This window comes from Lygodium microphyllum, chromosome 19 (genome assembly GCF_053477565.2).
Source record: "Lygodium microphyllum isolate KBCC chromosome 19, Lygodium_microphyllum_v1.1.10, whole genome shotgun sequence".
Lineage (NCBI taxonomy): Eukaryota > Viridiplantae > Streptophyta > Polypodiopsida > Schizaeales > Lygodiaceae > Lygodium > Lygodium microphyllum.
The window spans coordinates 10,732,853-10,755,809 of NC_141153.1; the positions used below are offsets into that span (position 1 = coordinate 10,732,853).

The 22,957-nt window shown below is 41.3% G+C and overlaps 1 protein-coding gene across 24 annotated transcripts; it reads left to right on the forward strand.

The window, feature by feature from the left end:
• The first annotated feature begins 2,583 nt into the window (after window positions 1-2,583).
• On the forward strand, window positions 2,584-7,530 carry LOC148019557 (uncharacterized). Of its 24 annotated transcripts, none has more exons than XM_087699547.1 (7): window positions 2,584-2,737; window positions 3,556-3,642; window positions 3,744-3,775; window positions 3,872-6,382; window positions 6,546-6,695; window positions 6,794-6,875; window positions 7,021-7,530. In XM_087699547.1, the coding sequence occupies exons 4-7, from the start codon at window positions 6,316-6,318 to the stop codon at window positions 7,262-7,264; spliced, it is 543 nt and encodes a 180-aa protein (XP_087555673.1). In that variant the 5' UTR covers window positions 2,584-2,737; window positions 3,556-3,642; window positions 3,744-3,775; window positions 3,872-6,315; the 3' UTR covers window positions 7,265-7,530. The 24 variants fall into 24 exon arrangements, 18 of the variants coding, with proteins under 18 accessions (XP_087555673.1, XP_087555672.1, XP_087555668.1 ...); XM_087699544.1 differs by lacking the exon at window positions 2,584-2,737 and adding an exon at window positions 2,791-2,846; XM_087699546.1 differs by lacking the exon at window positions 3,744-3,775 and having other exon boundaries at window positions 3,556-3,662.
• The last annotated feature ends 15,427 nt before the right edge of the window (window positions 7,531-22,957 follow it).

The following is a 22,957-nucleotide window of genomic DNA, read 5'->3' on the forward strand; positions in this document are numbered from 1 at the left end:
GTGATAGATACTGAGATAATAACAAGGACAAATGTAGGGGAATGAGTTTTTATTCCTAGGATCACTTTTATTCCTAGCACCTTGTAATTTCCGTTTGCTATGAGGCGGAGGCAATTTCCTATTCGACTGGCGTTTACTATGACGATCATCACCGGGACGAAGAGTGGCAACGGGACTTTCTTCACCTGAGCATGCTGTGTTGGAGAATGGAATTTTTCCCAGTGATTCCTCAAAGAAAAGAAAGCTTCATTTTGGTTAGGCCCCATGGAAAGTTTCAACATTTTTGTAGCGTTTGGATGTGGATGTATTTTCGGCTCTAGAGCAAGATTTGGTTTTGGGCTTTGCTTCACCTATCTGTATTTGATACTTGGATATGCTCACACTTTGTGGTTCATTTCAACGTAATAATGTTATTTCTGATTGTAACATCGAATGATCATGTAGAGCTACTTCTAGCTATTGCGCATAGCAAGTATGGATGCAGCTGTAATATTGGTACATGGTCATTGCATGTACATATATAAGTCTATGTACTCCTAGATGCATGTTTGGCCTTTTGTACATGCGTGTAAGAGAGAGACACACACACACACACACACACACACACACACACACACACACACACACATAGGGGGGGGGAGGAGGGAGGGAGGGAGAGCGTGAGTGAATGAGTGTGAATAGAGGAGGGGAGAGGTGTAAAAGGGGTGAGAGAGAGAGTAGAGGAGAGGGGTAAAAGAGGGGAGGGAGTGAGAGGTGACAAGGGGGGAGGGAGGAAGAGATAGAGGTTGTGGAGAGAGAAGAAAGATAACAAGGGAGGAGGGAGGGAATGAGGATGATAGATGTGAGAAAGAGAGATGGGTAACAAATGGAGGGGGGTGAAGATAGGTAGGGAGAGGGATAGAGAGAATATGGTAAGCAAGCATATAGTTTCTTACACTCAAGGATACAAAATATACATTTTTAATGTCTTTTGTTTATGGTTTGGTGCAATGTTATTTCCAATTGCAACATCCAAGGATCGTATAGAGCTACTTCTAGGTATCATGCAAAGTACGTATGGGTAAAGTTTACGAGTTTGGTGTGTAAAAGGCGTTGTATACATATGTGAGTCTCTATACACCTAGATGCAAATGCATATCTATATCCTTTTATGCATGTGTACATGAGAGAGAGAGAGAGAGAGAGAGAGAGAGAGAGAGAGAGAGAGAGAGAGAGAGAGAGGTGAGTGAGAGAGAGAGAGAGAGAGAGAGTGAGTGAGTGAGTGAGTGAGTGAGTGAGTGAGTGAGTGTGTGAAAATATAGGGAGAGATGTAAAAATTGTGTGGGAGAGGGGTCGCAAACAAAGGAGAGGCATAGACTATTTGAGGGAGGAATACATTGTGGATATACTTAGCGTTTTCAAGTGCATATGGGTGAAGCTGAACATGATAAGAGGTTTTGACGATCTCACATTGATAGAGTACCAAGAGAGTGTGCGATGTATGAATCCAAGGACATTGATTGTTTTGTGACCCTGCATCAAGCTATCACAAAGCCTACCGAGTGGTTTGCAGATGTTAGGCCAGGTATTGTTGTTTTAATGTTAAGTAGTCTTTGTTGGTTGTTAGATGTGGTTACATTACCGTTGTGGGATTCTAAAATTTTAGGTGCAAGAAAGAGAGGAAATACTATTATGTCCCCTGTACAATCAACAAGACGAAGAGTGGCGATCGGACTTGCTTCGCCTAGCCATGCTATATTGGAGAGTGAAAATTTTCCCAGTTATTTCTCAAAGAAAATAAAGCTTCATTTTGGTTAGACCCTATGTGAATTGGAAATTTTTTTGTAACATTTGGATGTAGATGCATAGGCACAATCAAGGAGTGACACTTTGTGGTTTGTTGATACTTGAAATTGTGGTGCAAGGTTATTGGTACAATCTCTAGAAGAAACTTTGGTTTCGGGCTTTGCTTCACCTATGTGGGTTATTAATACTGAGAGTTTGCATGCAATGCTTGGACAAACTTAAATTTGTGGTGTGGTTCAAACATCTTTCATTTGTGGTTCATTTCACCATAGCAATGTTATTTCTCATTGTAGCATCCAAGGATACAAGTTGTTTCTAATTGTTGTGCACAACAAGTATAGATACAAGTTTATAATTTTGGTGCATGGTCATTGCATATATATATGAGTCTATGTACTCCTTTATGCAAATGCATATTTGGCCTTTTATACATGTGTGTAAGAGAGAGGGGAGAGAGACAGAGAGAGAGAGAGAGAGAGAGAGGTTGAGAGTGATTGAGTGAGTGAATGCGGATACAGAGAGGGGAGGTGTAAATGGGGGGAGAGATAGAGGGGTTGTGAGTAGAGGAGAGTAAAGCATGTGATGTCTTTGTGATAGCATTACCCATTGTGTGATAGGGAAGTGAAGCTTCCCTTGCACCCCGCTTCGCGGCGAAGCAAGATAGCATTCCTTGCGCAAGGAATGCTAGTCTGTACTCTTATACATGCTTGGATGCTTTTCCAAGAAAAAATAATAGAGTTGTTACTCTCAGTTATTTTTCCACCCTAGCAATCTCTCTCTTTCTCCCTGGACCTATCAGAGGATGACGCATGGAAGTGCCTAGTCAACCAATTGTGTCATCTGAACTGCTCTATCTACGCCTATAGAAGAACGCCACGCCACACTCCGTGACACCTCCCCCCAAGAAGAAGGATTGGACGTGTGGTGGCGAGAAGTAGCCGTTGGGGAAAAGGTAACCCATGTCTTTGAAACTTGTTTTGTGGGAAGTCGAGTGAACTACAATTCACTTAGAGTGTTTCTATTTGTTGCTGGGCGCAATGTCGGGTTCTATTTGTGTAGAGGTTTGTTGCTCCTGGTGTTGTTGACCATTCTGTGAATGAGCTGGTAGTTCTGTGGTTGAGAGATATCTACCTTCTTTTGTACTGTATGATGTTGTGTTGTTGGCGGCGCTAATGACTCCTGATTCTGCTGCATATATGCCGTGTTGTTGCAGTAGTATTCTTTGTTGTAGTTTTTGGTAGATCTATCTTTCTTGTTTTTTGTTGGCTATCCTAATGTGTCTATTGTATGTGTTCACATTTCTGCAGGTGTTGCAAATGTACTATATGTGTCTTCAGCTAGTTTTTTTTTCTATGAATGGGTGTGGGTCACCTGTGCAGTTGTTAATGGTGTCTGCTTCTAATGTAAACTGTGATTTAGAAATGGCTGGAAGAAGGGTTTGATCCTTTGAACATGTGCTATTGTTGTTTTTCCTTTACTGAGATTCTTCACCTTATATGTATATTGCCTTAGCCTCTCTTGCACCTCAAAAGGGCCAATCCATCTATGGATAAATGATTCAGTCAAGCCTGGTTTCCTTACTGGAAAGTAGATGCGTACTAGTTGATCCTTATGATATTCCCTATGATGGTGTGTTGAATCGTAAAGCCTCTTTTGTTTCTGTTGTGCTTGCTGCAAATTGCAGGCTATTGTTGATCTGAGCATAGGCTGATGGGTTGACATATATGCATACCATTCGACAGTATCATTATGTTTTGGTTTTAACTGCAGCGTGCTGAGATCAGGTGGAAAGATGGGATCTCGTCCATACAGTGCTTTGAAAGGGCTGATTTTTGTTGACTCCTGGACTGAAGTGCGGTATGCCTGTGTTACAAATGGTAACATCTCGTCCCAATTCTACTGTAGAGGATTAATATACATTGTTAACATCTACTTTATTGTCTTGTTTAATCTCTCAGTCAGGCCAGTGGTTTGTTGATGGTATGGGGAGGTAAAGAGTTGCTAAATACCCATGCTTTTTGCTAACATCTTCATAACTTCACTTTTAAATTGTTGGCCTTGATCTGACAAGATGTTTTGTGGGTAGGAATGCTGCTGTAGTATGATCTTTTTAAGCATGAAGTCTGCAATTGTGGGAGTTGTACTGTCAGGCAAAGCTTGGGTCTCACACCATCTTATTAGGTAATCTATAGCCACTACTATGTATTTATTTAGAGCCTTTGATTTTGGGAAAGGGCCGATGAGATCCCAACCAATAATTTCAAATGGTGCTGATGTAGAGATGGGCTGTAACTTGCCTTGTTTCAGTTGTGGGGATTTGAATGATTGACATGTGGGACACGCTTTCACATAATTTGATATTGTCTTCCTCATTGCTGGCCTATAGTATCTTGTTCTTAAGTTGGACAACAGTTTGTGAAAACCCAAATGGCCAAACATCGGGGTTGTATGATAGTACTCCATGTATATTTGAACTAATGAGGCTGGCACATAGAAAAATTGGTTCCATTTCTTGAATGTAGTATAGTAAGTTGTCTATTATTTGAAAGGACTTTGTCGTGTCATTTGTGGGATCATTTCTGATGTTTAAAATGATGTTTTGTATTTGAGGATCTGATTGCTGTAATGATGCTAATGTATTTTTTTATGTGGGTATACGACATACCTGAGCATTTTGGATTTCTGGTATTCTTGATAGGTTGTCTACCACAATGTTGTCTTGGCCCTTTGTGTATTTGATAATAAAGTTGTACTCTTGCAAAGATAGGATCCATCTCAATAGTCGCCTTGGAGGGTGTGATTTCTGCATCATTGGAATTAATGGTTGATGATCGGTTTCAGTCAAAAACAATTTACCATGAAGATATGGGTGTAACTTGTTTGTAGCCCAAACTATGGCTAACAGTCCTTTTTCTATAGTGCTATAGTTTTATTCTGCCTTTGTTATTGCCCGAATTATATATGAAATCGGTTGCCATTCTCCATTTTCTACTTACTGCAATAGTACTGCTCCTAGACCAGCATTTAAGCATCTATTTGGGGTTTGAATTGTTTGTTGAAATCAAGGTAACTCAGTTGGATGGATTCTTGCATGGTCTTTTTGAGCTCTTGGAAACTAGCCTCACATTGTTTTGTCCATTCGTACTTTTGTCCCTTCCTTAGCAGATTTCTTAGTGGTTCTGCCTTTGAGGCTAGATTTGGAATGAATCTTGTTGCAAATGTGATGAGACCAATGAAACTTTTTAGGTCTTTTGTTGTTAGAGGTCTTGGAAATTGTTGTACTACATTGATTTTGGTTGGGTTGATGCGGAGATGATAAATCCTAGGAATCTTAAGCTTGTGGCTCCCCATTTACACTTGCATGGCTGCAGTTGCAATTTGTACTTTTGAATTCTCTGCAACACTTCTTGAAGCATTTGCTTATTTTTTTCCCAAATGTCTATGTGAATGAGTATCATCCAAATAAATTACTAAGACTTTTTGTTCAATTAAATCTGCAAAGATTTGATTGCCCATTCATTGAAAAGAACTTCCAGCATCACTTAATCTAAAAGGCATTCTCATGAACTGATATAAGCCACTAGTGGTTGTGAAAGCTGTTTTGTGTGCATCCGTTGGTGGTAGCGGGATTTGCCAATATCCTGATGCTAAATCTACTGAAGTAAAGTATCTTGAGTGTCCCAATGTGTCAAGGAGATCACTAAATCTTGGATGTGGGTAGAGGTCATGTTGTGTGATTTTGTTGAGAGGTCTAAAATTTATGCAAAACCTGTATGTTCCATCATCTTTCTTGACTAGGTGTGGCTTCGAGGTCCAGTCGCTTGATGAAGGTTTAATGACACCCTTAGCTAGCATTTCTTTCATTGCATCATTGATGTATTGATTTTCTTTTGGGGACTGCCTTCTCATTGCCATTTTGATGGGTTTTGCTGCACATGTTCTAATCTCATGAAATTTTGGTAAGTTTATAGTATTAGTGGTGTCTTTCTTAACAAGCAGAGGTTTGTATTTCTGAAGGATTTCTTTAATGTCTTGTGTTCTTTGGTGTGATGATATTACTGGTGGTTCATTCATCAACTACATGCATGCTATGACTTCTCTATTGTCTAATATAACCTCGAATACTCGTGTTGGGAGGATGTATAATGCATGTTTGTGTGTGGCTTGTCCTAATGTGATATTTATATTTGTCATTTGGTTTGTGTGATACAAGTTTTTATTGTTTCCGAACAACAGAGTGATTTCTCGTGTTTTTGTGATCGGTGCTTTTATTTTCTTTGCTACATCTTGGTTAATGGATGAAACTGTGCTTCCTGTGTCTACAAGTGCTATGATTTCGTGGCCTTTAATGTTCGTGACTATGGTGCATACTTAACGTGTGGAAGGCTTTCCAGTCATTTGACATTGTGAATGAGTGGCCTCCGTCATCCATTCGCTCAATGGTTTTCCGGGATGTCTCCCAATGTTGCCGATTCACTTACTTGTGGTTGTTTGGAGATTTTGGACTTGTGCTTGATGTAGCTTCCTGCAATGTTTGCGTATGTGGCCATAGTTGTTGCAGTAGAAACACTTCGGCCTTCCTTGATTATGGTTGCAGGTGGAAGTAACCTCTTGTTGACGCCTTGTGTATGGTTACGTGATATATATTGTTTCCTCTTTTGTCCATTGCAGGGACAGGTTGGTCAAATTGTTGTTTTGTTGCTGCTGGAATTCGTGTGATGCTTCTTTCATCATTGACCATTGTGCCTTTGTTTGGGCAGGTTGGTGCATATACCAGGTTGCTGCAATGCCCTCCAACAGTGCGAATTTCCAAAAATTTACGATCCTCGCTCCATGCGTGGTAGCTGGCCGAGACATTCTCAAAGTGCTCTATCCAACTAAAACATCTTCGGTTAGGAGTCCATTGAATGGTTTGGGATGTACTTTTGGATCAGTTCTGTCTTGTTGCTGATTCTGGATAATCAAATTTGCTAATGTTTGATTTGCGTGGTTGATTTGTACCATCCAGACTACATGGAACATTTGTTCCAATGTGTTTGTCTGGTGCTCTTGCGCGAACTCAGGATGCATAGTCGCGTCTTGGTGTTGATGTGAGTTTGGATGGGAGTGTGGAGATGTGGGATGGCTCATATTCTTTTTGCTCATTGGATTTTGGTATTGAAAGGTAGATTTGGCTTCGATTGGTGTTGGAAAGATTGAAGAATTTTCTGTAACGAGCTTGCTGATTTGTTGCAGGGTTGGCGTTGGGATATGGAGGTTTTTTGCGCGGAGGCCCGCCGTCTCCAGCACTGTAGCGGACGCAGAGAATATAAAAGAACACAAAGTAATAATGGAAAGAAAGCGGAACCCTTCTATCATTCTTCTGTACTCTTATACATGCTTGGATGCTTTTCCAAGAAACATCAATAGAGTCGTTACTCTCGGCTGTTTTGCCACCCTGGCAATCTCTCTCTTTCTCCCTGGACCTATCAGACGATGACGCGTGGACGTGCCCAGTGAGCCACCTATGTCATCCGAATTGCTCTATCTCCGCCTATAGAAGAACGCCACATCACACTCCGTGACCGTTTCGTGCAATCTAAGTATGATGCTATTGTAAAAAATGGTGAATGGATCGGTTGAAAATCAATGGCTTGAGAGCTTGAGGAGGCTATATTTGAATCATGAAGCCATCAAGCTTCCTTTTGGTAGTAAGACTACAACAAGAAATATAAGGTTGGTGAATCTACTACAACCTTTGAACCATTTTGTGCTTTCTTTCATTCATGGGATTGAGTAGAGAGGCATAGATAGTTTGGAGCTAGAGTACGATCTAGCTATGTGAGAGATAAGCTAAACCATTGAGAGGAAGGAACTCTTGAAAGGATACGAGTCTATCAAGTCCCATCTGTTATGTGTAAGCAAAACATCTTTGGTTTTGTTGCTATGACCAAGATAGAATGTTCTCTTTTTTGTGGTTTCTCATACTCTCACCGTGTGTATAAGGAATAGGAAGTCATGAGCGCTTGAAAGGGCTAAGCCATTTTGCTCTTTGATTAGAAAAACATGACTTGTTCGAAACATACATGGCAAGTTTAGGATAACCCATCAAAATAGTGGAATAGGATTGAGATCGTCAAAAGGATTGAGCATTTTCTATTCGAATTGAGGAGGCTCTTCTACTCCAAAAGCACACATAATAGGAAGGCCAAGTCGAACAAAACTAGCTTGATGAATGACTAACTAGAGACTAGGATAGTTTAGGATCTCTTTCATCTAAAAACTCATTAAAAACTTTTGGAAGATTCGTTTCCATCTTGCCTAATTTAAAAGCTGATTAAGCTCCATGTATCCAATTTTTTTCTTGCTTACAAAAATTAGTGTACTTCATGATATATCTTGCTTGTAGAGCATAAGTAGAAGCATACAAAGTTTGGGCATTATTTCATAATATTGTTTATGCCTTGTTTAAACATCATATGTGGTAGAAAAAGTGGCTCTAAATCATGTGTACATGTAGCAGGGTTGGGACGTTTCATGCCTTCACTCATTCGGATATATTATGGTTTTTGTTACCAAAATTGGGAGTGCTCTTTGTATCATGCTGATAGCACGTTTCCATCACCTATATTGTTGATTTTTATGATATAAAAATCATTGTTTTTTTCTTTCCGACTTGGAAAGATCGTGCATAGCACCTACGAGATAAGGCCCACACATAGCATAAGCATCGAATTGTTGAACATAGTTTAGATTTTTAAGTAACTTTTCTATTACTAGCCTTAACTGAGCATAGACAGGATAGCTTTTCCATTACCAACCCTAATAGGGCATGGACAGTCTATCAGGCAGCATGAAACTAGTCTTAAACAACCATTCATATTCTTTTATTTATCAACCCCATCAGGCAAATGAGATAGATTTTATTTTTGAATACTCGTAGCATCCTGATGCTACAACTTTTAACAAGGTTACTTGCTGCCTATTTCCCTTACATATTCCTTATATAGCTACATGAAACACCAATGAATATTATTCTTCTTTCCATATCCTTTTCTTGTGGACTTTCCAATATTTGCAAGGTCTAACTATATCTAGGTATTTTTCACCCATACCCTTGACCTTTGCATGAATTCATAATCTTAGCCATTATTACCTCCTTTGGATTTTCGTATCCTCCTTTTTGTCTCTAGAATTTATTCTTTCAATTCCCTCTTATTTGTGGCCTAGACTCGTGACTTATGAACAACGTTATTCTTTAATCCACATTCTGAAGCAATTCTATCATTATCCTATGTGCTTGCCTAATACCTGATCCATGGGTTCAAGATCTATGACCACCCATTTTACTTGTATTTTCGGTTTTCAATTGCTCATAATCTATTCATGTATAACCCTTTATTTAATCATGCTGCCTCGTTTATTTCCAATAGATTTCCTACTGTTAAATTGATCTATTTCTCCATAAGCTCTCGGACTTTCCCTATCTTTCCCAAGGACGTCTATCACTTTATAAAATTTGGGCAGTATTACTCACCTATTGCACACTCTCTAGGTGTCGTCCATTATTTGATCCTTTCCAAACCAGTCGCACTATCGTTCATTTCATTAAACTCCTTCAATCTATTATAGGTTTTAGTTCCTTATTTTAGTCCAATCTATCATGAGAGACACCAATTGATATGTTATTCCTAGGGATCCTTGTTTGTCCATGACTGAACCGGCCCTTAAGTTTCCCCATGATTTTACACTACAACAAAAAGGCCTCTTAGACGCACTTTTAGACGCGATTTTTGAATTGAGAGAAAATCTTACGTGCGCATCTACCCGCCCGTCTATTTGCGCATCTACAATCTCGTGTCTATAGTCGCATGTATAAAGAAATTTACACGCAGGAATAGATGTGCGATAGACGCGCATATACACGCGTGAATATAAGCGCATAAAAAAACCAAAATTGTTATTTATTTAACTTCTTTTGGGAAAAACACAATGGATCTGAAAGCACGAGAATTGAAAACAAAAATCCATGTATTCATTATAGATAAAACGCATTTACATGGGGAGTTTAAGTGCTTGTGACCTAAAGAGTAGCCGCAAGCAGTAGGCTCAAAGATGGATAATAGATATACAAGAAAACAAGGCCATAGAGGAGGTATGGTGCTCATCTACGAATCTCAAGAAGAAACATCTTCGCTAGCACCACCATGGCTACTAGCGTCGCTATCCCCCTCCTCGCTATGCTCCACATCAGAGTTCACCTACACACACAAAAGATCAAGGTTGCTTACGTACAATTGCAAAGAAAAAGTTATAATTAGCTATACTTTTAATAGAAAAGTAAGAAAAACATACCTCCTCTGGCTGTCGAATCCTCATAGCCCGGTTGTATTGCTCCTCAGTGATGAGACCCTTCTCATAAAAGTGAAGCCATGTGACTGCGCGGTTATGGCCTGAATGGTAACCTACCTCTCTAAGAGTAGGTATCCTACCAACAATAGTAGTCTGCAAAACAATTATGATATATACAAACAATTATGAGACACAATGTATTATAACAAATTATATAAAGAATTGAAAGAAATATAAATTTTAAAAAACTAGAAATCAAAATATACTTACAAACTCTGCCTCCCACGACTCTCTGCCACCCAATCCGTAATGCGACGATCCCATGGTTTCCATCTGGATGCGTCGCGCCTATGAATGCTGGCAACTCTTCACTTTCTCTGCTGCTTTCTTCTTGGCTTTCTTCCACTCTATGCGGTGGCACATAGGTGATTGGCTATAGGCTCCACGCCCCTCCTCCAGTCTTCGCAGTGACTCCCTGGCGCATGTCATGAGGTGGGATCTTTTGTTGTAAAGCAAATCCCTCACTTTTGTGCTTCCCCAATTATCCGAGAATTGCTGACCCTCAGGATTTGGGTACCTCCTATGGACTACCCTCAACACCTCCTGCCACAAGCCGCTTTTCTGATTCTTGAAGTAAACGAAACAATCTTTATATGTCGCATGTACGACGCTCCTCATGTATGCCATTACATCCCTTCCTTCATACTGGCGTACAAGCTCCTCTATACTGTAACTCCATACTGGCGTACAGGCTCCTCTATGCCACCAGTATCTGTAACTCTATACTGGCGTACAGGCTCCTCTATGTGATCTTCTAATGAGGGTGACTCACCACCTCCTAGGCAACCCCCACACAAGCCTCGTCCTCCCCCTCGACTCTCCCTCCTCCCTCTCTATCGACTACCCTCTGCCTCGTTGGATGCACGTGCTTTTGCAAATGCACGTGCGTCGCGCTGACCTTGTGCTTCAGCCGATGCATCTATAGGTGATGCACGTGGAGTACCTGCAATTGGAGTTTGGACATTTGGTGTTTGGGAAGCAGTGCGAAGCAAAGACGTCAGAGGCGTTCCAGACATGATGTTGAACACCTCGTCTACTGTGGGAGAGCGGCCAAGGTGTCTAGTCATCTCTCCCATGAAGTCTTCCTTACTAGGAAAACCTCCAAAAAATGCATTGACCCCTCTACCGAACAAGCCCAATGTATCATTCATATGATCCAAATCTGGGTCATTGCTAGATGAACCAGGATGCGACATCTGCAAACAAAACACAGGAAAAAGACAAATTCGTACAATTTCAGAAATAAAAAATTATTTTTTATCAGAGCTGGCTGGCGCGTGTATAATCCGTCTAAAATGCAAGATAGACGCACTCTCAGACGCATCCCTAAGGTCAACCCTCCTGTCAGAGTGCGTGTATATCCGCATCTAAGATGCAGCATAGACGCACTCTCAGATGCGATTCTAAAGTCAATACTTCTGGGCGCGCGTGTATCCTCGCGTGTGGAATGCAGAATACACGCGCCTGGAGACGCGACTCTGAAGTCAAAGCTTCTAGGCAGGGTGCGTGTATTCCCGCGTCTCACATGCAGGATACACGCGCCTGGAGACGCGACTCTGAAGTCAATGCTTCTTCTATACAGAGTGCGTGTATTCTCGTGTCTCAGGCGCAGAATGCACGCGCTATGAGACGTGACCGCAGTCGCAATGACAACAAACATAGCTTCGCATCTATACCTGCGTCTGTATTGAAATTTAGACGCGCTGGCAAACACACTCAATCGGCTGATTTTAATCCGACGACCACCATTCATGATTTATTTGTGCTATAAAAAGTTCAATCATCGATCCTAATACACAGAGAGAGAGTGAGAGAGAAAGCGAGAGAGAGAGAGGACTCACCTTGGGTGTTTGGTGTGGCGAGTGGTGGTGCTTCTTCCTTCTCCTTTTTCCTCTCCTTGGTGAGTTACTCTCCCTTGATGCTTGCTTGCTGCTTGTTGTCTATTCCCTTTGCTTCTTCTTCCTCTTGTTCTCCTCTCTCTTGTTCTCTTATTCTTCCTCTCCTTGGCTTTCCTTTTTCCCCTCTTGTCTCTTTGAAGTGAAAGAAGAGGTGAGTCATGAGGAGGTGAGGCATGAAGAGACTGCATGTCGGCTAAACTCGAGCTTCAAAACGCGCAAAAAACGTAGGAAAGGAAAGGCGCAGTTTGAAAAGAAATGATTCAAGTATCTTTTGAATTTTGATATTTGCATATATTTTCGCGTGTATATGCGCGTCTAAGTTTACGTAAACGCACGTATAGACACGAAGTTAGACGCGCAAATAGACACAGATTTAGACGTGTAGGTAAGCGCAGATATAGACGCGCATTTAGCTTTTATCATGAATTTTTATTTTTAAGATAAGTTTTGATAGTAAGTTCTTATCATAAGTTTTTATGTATTTATGATAAGTTTTGTGTATTTAAAATTGAGATCTTAGAATAATTAATACGCTAGCTTGAAGTTTTTATGTAAACATATGAATAACAAATTTGATGTTGTCATGAATTAGGTTTAATCATGTCGTCCTCATCACCTAGTGCGATGCATACTGATGAGTCAACAAGCACACCCTCAAGTGAGGATGAAACATTACATCTTCATAATCGAGATGCATGGCTATGACGAAAAATTAAATGCATGTGTGATCGTTGTCGAGGGTGTATTTTTCCAAGCACGTCAAGTTGCAATGTCACACCTCAGTATGTATGGAGAATGGGATCGAGAAAAATCACTGGTATTCATTGTTTTTTTTTAACACTAAGATTGTTAATCTATGTTACTCAATATATATCAACGTACATGAAACTCCCTTTTGTGGTTGAGCAGGATGCGGTGCCACATCCTCAGATGCTCCCTTCCGGGCGTTGAGAGGCTACAAAACGTCAACACGAGGAGGCAGAGTCTTCAAGAAGAGTGGAGACTAACGACCATGATAGTAGCCCTCATGAAATGCCCCATCAAGTTGTAGAGGATGAGATTTTGGACAACATGGTACACCATCTATTTCGCAACTGATTCAGGGAGAAGGTCACTCTATGAAGCCAGATAACCCACTATACGTAGCGTCATCTACTCCGTTGTATGAAGGTTGTACGTACTCCGTTCTTCGTGCGTCCCTCGAGATACTTAACTTGCAAACAATTTATGAATGGAGTAATGACAGTTTGAACGTGCCATTGAAGTAGGTATCAATTCAGTTTGGCTTATGAATCATAATATTAATTGTTCTATTTTGAAATCAGACACAAATATATGTTGGTGGTTTTTTGACTCACTTTTAAAAATATATGTAGGTTATTATCACAAATGCTTCCAAAAGGAAACAAATTGCCAACTAAGAGAGAGCAAGCAAGACATTACTTGACATCTCTGGGAGGCCTCGATTATGTTAAGATCCATGCATGTGTCAATGATTGTGTCTTATTTCGTGGGATTCATGAGTTCGCACGAGAGTGTCCTGTTTGTGGCGAATCAAGATACGAAGTGGAGATGAAGTCAATGGATGTGCCTCGTAAGGTTTTGCGATATTTTTCGATTGTTCCACGTATTCAACTTATCTTCAAGTGTAAGTCTATTGGAAAGCTCATGTCATGGCATGCTAGTCATCGTTCAAGTGATGGAAAATGGAGGATCCCTGCAGACACACCGACATGGCAACATATAGATATTTTGTGGCCCGTTTTCAAAGAAAAGCCAAGAATTTTGAGATTTGGTTTAGGTATGGATGGAATCAATCCATTTGGCATCAAAAGCACATCATACAGTGTATGGCCAGTGGTATTGGTGAACTATAATATTCCTCCATCCATGGCAATTATAAAGGGACATGTAATATTGTCCCTTCTGATTCCTGGAAAGCACAAGGTAAAAAACATGGACATTTACTTAGAGCCTTTGATTGAAGAGTTACAAATGTTATGGGAAGGTATTGAGGTGCAAGATACAAGCGCATCTGCATCCTCTAGAGATTTCACATTGAAGGCCATGTTGTGGTGGACCATGCATGACTTTCCAGGATACGAAGAGTGTTCAGGTACATGTATATAACTCTATATTTGAAATTCAAGACTTGAATCAATTGCATTTTATTAATTCACTTGTTTGTTCAGGTTTAACCACATCAGGATATCATGCATATCCTATTTGCAGTCCCTCTCTAGTTTCCTCTAGACCCGGCACGTTTAAAGAAGGTTATCTATGACAATCATCATCAATTTCTTCCTATTAACCATCCCAAATATGTTCTCCCTACTAATGGAATGACTCCGCAATCTCTAACCATTCGAGATTGGAAGGAGAGATGGATTAATGCCAACAGACACCCTCCACTGGGCATGAGTCGGTAAGAAGTGCATTTCTCTCGATTGACTTTAAAGTATTTAGCATGATGAATTGTTTACATAATGTATTGTTTGTTTGTTAGGTTCTCTATATTTTTTCATCTTTCGTATTGGACTGAACTCAAGATCAATCACATGTGTGACCCCATGCACATATTCAAAAATGTTGTATCTATTCAATCAATGTAAGGGAGGATTTACGTAACATTGGTCGCATGAGACGAGCCTGGCCACGCATTGGACCCAGAGGAAAGATTGAGCTACCCATGCACCTTGGACGTTGTCAAAGAACGAGGAAAAAATAGTGAAAGAACAAATATGTAGCTTTCGAACACCCACAGGATGTATGAGATGTCTCAAGGGAGCCTTCATAAAGAAAAAGAAAAGAGGTGTGGAGCAACTATCTGGTTTAAAGTCCCACGATTGGCACAAAATGATTCAAGTAAGGGTATCTCCAACCATGAATATAGTAATTAGTGGAGTAACTATGTGTAAACTTTGGGGTATGATGACTTTTTCCTCAACTAATCATTTGATCTATGAATATTGTTTACATTCAGTTCACACTTCCTACTAGCATATCCCATTCTGTATCCAAAGATGTACGTGATATCATTTACAAGATGGGAGAGCTTGTGAGGTATGTATACATTGTATTTTTTCATTATATATCTTTGAATTTCTACACAAAAATAAACAATTGTCAAATACATCCTGACAGATACGTGAGCTCAAAGGAAATTGATCCAAACACATTGCAAGATGCTCAAGTATTATCTGTTGAGGTGGTTTGTTTGGTGGAGGAAATTTTTCCTCGATCCATTTTGACTACTCAATTACATTTACTCGTACATTTGATTAATGAGATCGCACTTTGTGGGGCAGTTCATGCAAGGTGGATGTTTTTTCATGAGCGCTTTATGAAAACCTTGAAAGCTTTTGTGAGGCAAAAAGCACGGCCTGAGGGAAGCATGGCTGAGCGTTGGTTAGTGCAATCATCCCTTGTTTATATCTCCGAATATCTTGCTGAAGTGGACCCCTCTCAACCACGACTATGGAAAGATGATGAAGACTTGAGGATGACCTCTATAATACCTCAAGGAAAAGGAATGAGTAAAGTGCTAACAAAAGAAGAACTTCGTAAGTTAAATAGTTTTTGTGTGCTCAATAGTGATGTAATGAGCAAATGGATGACACTATATAATAAAGCAAGGGCAAGAAGAAAAAGCGAAAGACAAGCATTTCACACCAGATATGGACATAATGTCTCATTTCTAGATCATCTAAATGCGCTCCCACGTCATATTGATATAGATTGGTTACATGAGGAAATGGAGAGAATGGAAAAAGAGGAGGAAATTAATATATCTCAAGAAGAGTGGGAATACGCACGAGGTTGCTTATCAAAGGTGAGACATACTATCAATTAATTTGTTTCTAGTTATATTTTATATAATAAATTGACATGTTTGATCTTAATCTTTTACTACTATTGCATATTATTCAATGCTATTTGGTGTGAGGGTAAACATCTTCGAACTCAACGTATAGATGAAAAGAGAAATACCCAAGATTGTGGTGTCCTTGCTCACTTCGAGGATGCCAATGGTACCATGGAAGGTTATTGTGGCTTGATCCAAGATATTATGAAGCTTGACTTCAGACGATTCTTTATATATGTATTGGATGTGAAGTGGTTTAAAGAAGTGGTAACAAATGGTGAGCATTGCATAATCAGACGTCATCCAAGTGGTTTTGTAATCATTGACTCTACAAAATTTCACCAAAACAATAATGACACATTAGTACTATCTCAACAATGCGAGCATGTATATATGCAAAAGCTAATTTTTTTATATGTATACATGTGATACATATATACAATATAATAAGTATTTAAGTTTTTTGCTTTTGTTTTTCAAATATAGGTTGTATATCATCCAATGGTAAGCGATAACCGATGGTGGTATGTCATCCCTATATCTAATCGTTCAAAACCAATATATGGTAATATTACCAACATAGAGATAGCAGATGACAATCCAACAATTAATGATGATGTACATGATGACACCATAATGGATGATATGCATGATATAGTACAAGATGAACCTCGCGAGGATGTTCAAGGAAATGTAGAAGAGGACAATAATGTGATTGATGAAGTTATTGAGCAATATAGCAACACATCTGATAGTGGGATAGACTTATTTATTTCGTTACCTCTTGGTAACATAGACCTAGAAGTAGATAGTTTAGCAAGGGCTGATCTCATTGAAGATGAGATGGATCATTCACTGTAACATACTTAATTTGCTTAATGATTCAATGTGTATTCTTAATTCTATGGAAAATATCATGCACACACGTGCATACTCAAGAATCAATAGTCAAGTTTAAAGCTAAATTGAATTTTCCATAATAAAAAGGAAGTATTTTTTATCATCTTCAAGTAGAGAATTTACGAGATACATGCAATGCTTGCTACTAATTGTATAATAAGGTTTTTGTCGCTTGCCGCTAAGTACTTATATCATGCTTGTCAACTGGAGGAACTGCCATTCATTAGAGAGCAATGCAAAAATAATTATTAACTCTGGTTTTTTTATTATATTAAGTCCAATTTCAGGTGGTTAAATAATTGCGTGTCTATTTGCGCAGATATATAGACGCAAAATTTGCGTCTATTTACACGCTCTTTTACACGCGTATATAGATGCAATGATAGACGCGCCCGACTTTGCGCATCTAACATGCACGCCTATGCCTCGTTTCTGTTGTGGTGTTATTTATTAATATGATATCTTGTTTGGCCCTTGAAATGTTTTCTAGGGATTTACTCCTAATACCCTTATTCTATCCTAGGGCCTAACCAATTAATTACCGCATTGGTCGTCCCTTTTATTTTTCATAAGATCATTGCAAGTTTTTATTTGGAATACCCCTCTAGAGATTTATCAATTACGAATCTAATGTTTTAAGGAGAGTGATATTTTTATTTAAGAATATTGTTAATGAAAATTACTTGGAAAAAGTCACCTCTTTCATAATTGATAGAGGATAATTGATTAGTAGGCATTTGTGGTGTCATAGAAACTAGCCTTGAACAACCATTCATATTCTTTTATTTATCAACCCCATCAGGCAAATGAGATAGATTTTATTTTTAAAAGTTGTAGCATCCTAATGCTACAACTTTTTTAACAAGGTTACTTGCTGCCTATTTCCTTACATGTTCCTTATTGTGGGAGCTTTCACTCAACTGCCAAGACCCACAGACCGCTTATTGTTTCAAGCGTTCCAAGCTGAGCACTAGTAGCTACCTCTCATATAGCCGACGCGCCATCCATATCTACGGGTGTAGTGAGCTTACCTCCGTGCCGTTCGAGTTACCTCCTCTCCCGCGCACTCCGGTGGCTCCACGATCCAAGTGCAAGCTTCAAGCAAGCTCCATCCTCAAGCTCCATGCTCCAAGCTCCATCACCGCGAGCAAGACAAGAGAAGAGAAGAGAAGAGAAGAAGAGAGGAGAAGATGGAGAGCTTCTCCTCCTCGGTCCCTCACCCTCACACACTCACTCCCTCACACTCTCACACTCCCTCTCTCAAGCACAAGCTCAAGCAAGCAAGAACAAGAAGAAGAAGAAGAGGAGAGCTACTTTTTGGCCACACATAAGAATGAGCTTCTCATTCACTTTTCAACTTTATATACAAAACCCTAAATCCCTTTTGGGCAGTCATCCCCTTTTTACATGGCCGGCTGTAGCCTAGGCCCTTTTTCCCATTGTCCTTCTATCTTCCTAGCTTCCTTTCCACCACCCATCTACATTTACAAATTGCACGGATGAGAGCCCGACGCTCCTTGAACTAAACCATGATGCGCTTGCGCTCTTTTACAAAAGTTTTGACTTGCGCTTTTCCTTGTGCGCCTTTCTCCCTTATTTAGGACTCTTCTCCTTGTGCGTCTTTGTCTTCCATTTCTCTTTGCCTTGGCCTCTGTCTTTGTCTTCTTATTTAGCTTTTCCAGATTTTCCACCTTCATTCGTTTGAGGGTTAACATTACCCCCCTCCTAGACGAGTGCCAGTCCCATGGCACTCACCATCGTAGGTAGCATGTTGTAGCATGCACCGAAGACGTGGGTGACAAGGACGCCGGTGGTTTCCGTGGAGGAGTGTTGGTGGTGGTATGGTAGAAGGTCCTGGGGGCCTGTTGGTGGCCAAGGTGGCTGGTGGAAGGTTGTTGGAGTTTGCGGTAGGGCTATTTTGTGTTGGGGATTGCATTGATGGCCAGCACAAGTGGTAGTTTGTTGGGGATTCTGCACATGATGATTCTTTGCGGGCTTGTCAGATGGTAAGGAATAAGTAGTCAGAGTTTGATGAAGAGCGAACAACACCTTATACCTGCAATTGGAAAACCTCGCATGTGGTCTCTCCTTAAGGGGTGGTGCTAGTCTTCTTATCGTGCACAAGACATATTTTGATTAGTTTGGGAGATAGGTCAAACTCTAAGCAAGCCTGGAGTACTGTCCTGCACTTGAGGACCCAAACCATGTATAGGTTATAGTGTGAATATTAAGTGTGTACACGTGCATATTTAGGTGTTACTTAGTTAGAAGACTATCGGCCTAGTTCCTTGTATAGCAATCAGTGAAGCAAGGGGCTAAGTTGATGGAAAAATTTGTCGATGAAGACGGGGAGTACACTTGAAGATTGCTTGAGACATCATTATGGTCTTGTCAAGGCCATGTAGCATAAGTGAGCTCCTTGATGTCTAGAGCTTGGTAGCTAGTGACTACCTATAGTGCGTGAAAGGTATGGTGTACTTTTCCATTGTCTTTCATGCCTTGCTTACCACTGTGGATTGTAATGGCATTGAGATTAGTGCAAAAGAATTGTGCAAGTGGTTTAGGGTGACAGGTCTAACCATAGGCGAGGCGAGCTCCCTAGGTATGTCCTACCCTTAATGTGCCCTGAACAATTGTGGGGGATGTACAAAGGGCTAGGGGATTAGGGACGGAGCCAGCCGACCAAGGTCACCAGACGTACCTAATTTGAGGACCCCTAGGTGCTGTGCTGTGATCGTGGGTGTTTCTTATCTTTCCATTCATTTCTTTTTCTTTTCTTTTCTTCTTTTCTTTTCTCTTTTTTTTTTTTTTGATTTGCCTGAGCACAACCATTACAATATGTTGAGGCTATTAGCCTTTCAACGGGTTGGAAAATGTCAAGCTTCGAAGGCTCATAAAATGGATAGTACAATGATGATTGTGCCCTAGCCTCGTTGTTAGAGAAGCAGTTGGCGAAAGGGGGACATACACTTGAGATATTGCAACCCTCCTTGCGGCACATGCGATGTGGGTACAATTGAGGTAACAACTGACGTGAGCCAACTATAGAGCTTGACCCAGAAAGGGGGCGTGGCCCAGGAATGTGTTTTGGGCCATCCAATGTGGGCAGTTGGCAAGGGTGATTCGTGATTTCGGCAGGGTGGCTTTGCCGCGGTTCCTTGGGGGGTCGATGGTCTTGCGGTGATCGAGCATTGAACACTTTCGCCCAAAGATCTGTCCCATCCTATATCCACTTGTCGCTTCATGAGAGTACAAGCATGGCATATGCCGCAACTATAATAAGTTAGTGCAATGTAAGGAGACATCACTGATCTGAATTCTATGGTGTTGACCTAGACATTTATCACCTGCGCTTGATTAGCTTTTTCTTTTGCTAAAGGCGTAAAATATATTAAACGCAGATATGAAAAGTTCATACAAGTCGGGAACATGTCAACACTTAACCAGTCGGAAACACTTAACCATTTAAAAACAAAAAGTTATGGCCAGTTATCATTTGATAAGCCCTTTATGCATCATGGGCTACTCGATTTGTACGAGGTGGGGCGAGTCTGGGTGGCCGGGTGATTGGGGCTCTGCTGGGTGGGGCTCCCGTGGGGGTGAGCAGGGAACATGTCGGCCGGGACATGAATGGTGTAATCCCGACCCTCTACCGTCTCCAGAATGTCTTTAAATAATTCATTAAATTCTTCTCTTTCCCAAGCTGCCCTTTCTGCCTTTGAGCATCTAGGGCCCAAGCGGGAGCTGGGAGTTCGTGCTACTGGTGCTGCCACCTGTTGCGCATTTCGAGTCTCAACTTTCTTGACTCGAGGATTCTTCGGCCTTCGCCCTGGGCAGTGTCACTTAGGCCCTTGCTTCTTGGCATACCTCTTGATGGTGGGCACATAGCGCTTTGGTGGAGGGGCACGTGCCACATGCTCCCGTCTTCTGCGAAGAGCGTCTTTGCATGCTAGATCTCCATGATTCTCCATGTGTTCCGCCGCAGAAGGAAACCTGCAAGATGCAATCCAAGGGTTAGACCTTGATACAGGATACAACTGTTTGTATGGAAGGGATTTTAGTGTGGTTTATGAAGCGCATATGACAAGAAGGGGAGGGGTGAGGCATGCGGTGTTTGTTGTAGAGAAATGGCCCCCATGCTGATATTCGCGTGGCCTCCAGTCATTAGCGGATATTAGTTTATGCTAAGTCGCATGGACTAGTTGTCGTGGAGTGGGACAGGGCACATCCTTGAAAAAATAGACCAAAAAGGGAAGCATGTGTATTGGAAAGGACTACACCCTGCCTACACCATCAGAGTTGTTGGTCAAGGCTTCCTATGGCGGCAATGCGGGTTGCATGCTCTCACCTGGAGGTGGGGCTGGTCACACACTTTTAAATGCGTGATGAGAGGAGGACTTGAGGAGCTTAGTTTATCTGACCCCACTCTTCTCCCTGCGCCTGACTATCGTTGCTTGTGTGTGTTGACGTTGTTTATACACGGTGACACAAAAAGCAGTGTTTATTTATATACATATTTATGAATCCATGTCACTTCACGAGGATAAGAACCAAGTGTAGAACTCGGGGTTGTACCAGAGCGTGGCACACGCATCTAGTATTCGTGGCAGCTTACTTAATACCAATAGATATTTTGCCACATCGAGTAGCATGGAACCTTGTCCGAGTCTACTGGCTATATGTAACTCCTCCTCAGTGAGAACCTTATCAAACAGAGCGTTCTCTTGGCTAGTTCCAGCTAAGTCCATACCCCGAATGGCAGTCAGCACACTCGAAGGGAAGTTGGTGCCACGTAGGTTGGGTCTCTTTGAGACCGCCACTCGGCCAATCGCTCCTTTGAGACTGTCATGATCTAAGCCCCTAGTTCGACCATTACAACGCGGCTTTCGCACCAACGCTGCTCAAATTGACTCTGGCCTGCTGACAGTCACTTTAGTTGCTCTATGTCTACGAGATTCGGTCGGCATAGCATTTCATTGAACGTGACGGTTAAGCGCAGTTCGTCAGCCTCCTTGTCAAGGATGAGTCGCATGCTTTCATGCAGGAGCCTGTCATAGTGCCCGTTACGATGTTTTTGTTCTTTCCATGTTAGAGGAAAGGTCAAGTAATCTCCGAGCTGCTCTTTGGGGATTGTGCCCATGTCCGCAAGGACGTAGACACGTGCAACCACTTTGAGCTTAGCATCCAACTCAGTTAAGCATTCTGTGACACTTCTTTGTTCAACGAGGGCTTTCTCGGTTGCTATCTCATGCAAAGTTCTAAGAGTTTCCTTAGGCTTTAGCATGGCTGGGGGCTCAGGCCTAGATGAGCAAGACTGGTCAACGCTAGGATTTCTTATGCTCTTGGGGTTCTCACGTTTCTCCTGAGGTTTTGCTGCTCTTTTGTCATGGTTCTTCTCAGATGTGACTAGTATAGGTTTGTCACCTTGTTGTGATGACGTTGTATCCACTCTTAATTGGTCAATGTGAGTTCCATTGTCAGTGGATAGAGTGTTGCAAGCAACTGTTGATGGCAACGGTTGCTTTGGTTTTTCAGAACACACGGATGTGTCTGAGGTTTCACCGCTATTAGGAGAGGCATCACTGGGTTCATTGATGGATGGACTCAATGCTTTATTCATCGGCTCTCCAATGCCCTTCGTCTCAATGTTCTTGGGGTCCACAACCACCTGCAACTGTTGTTGTTTTCTCTGCTTTCTCCTCTTTTTCTTGGTCAGTGAAGGTGCATCTAACATCTCAAGACCCTGGGCTATATCGACCGTTGATGTGCTCAGTCGGGCCTCAGCATTTCCCTTCTCTAGTGTGTCCTTATGGGACATAGCCGTGGTTTGCTGAATAGCCTTGCCCGGTTGTGAGGGCACAATTGCCGCTCTTTTCGGAGAGTCTAGCTTTTCAACCAACTCCCTTGTGTTTAACTCCTCTAGCCTAGGCTTTAAGCACTTTGAAAGTGCTAGAGTTGTCGAGGGATTTGGTTGCGACACCTCCTCCACAGGTGAACTACTAAGGACACATTCCACATGGGGCATTGTCACAGCCAAGGGTTATGACTGCTGTGATCCCTGATTGGAAGTAGTAGCAGCTAGTTTAATGGGCTAGCTACCCTTGGTGGATTGCGGTGT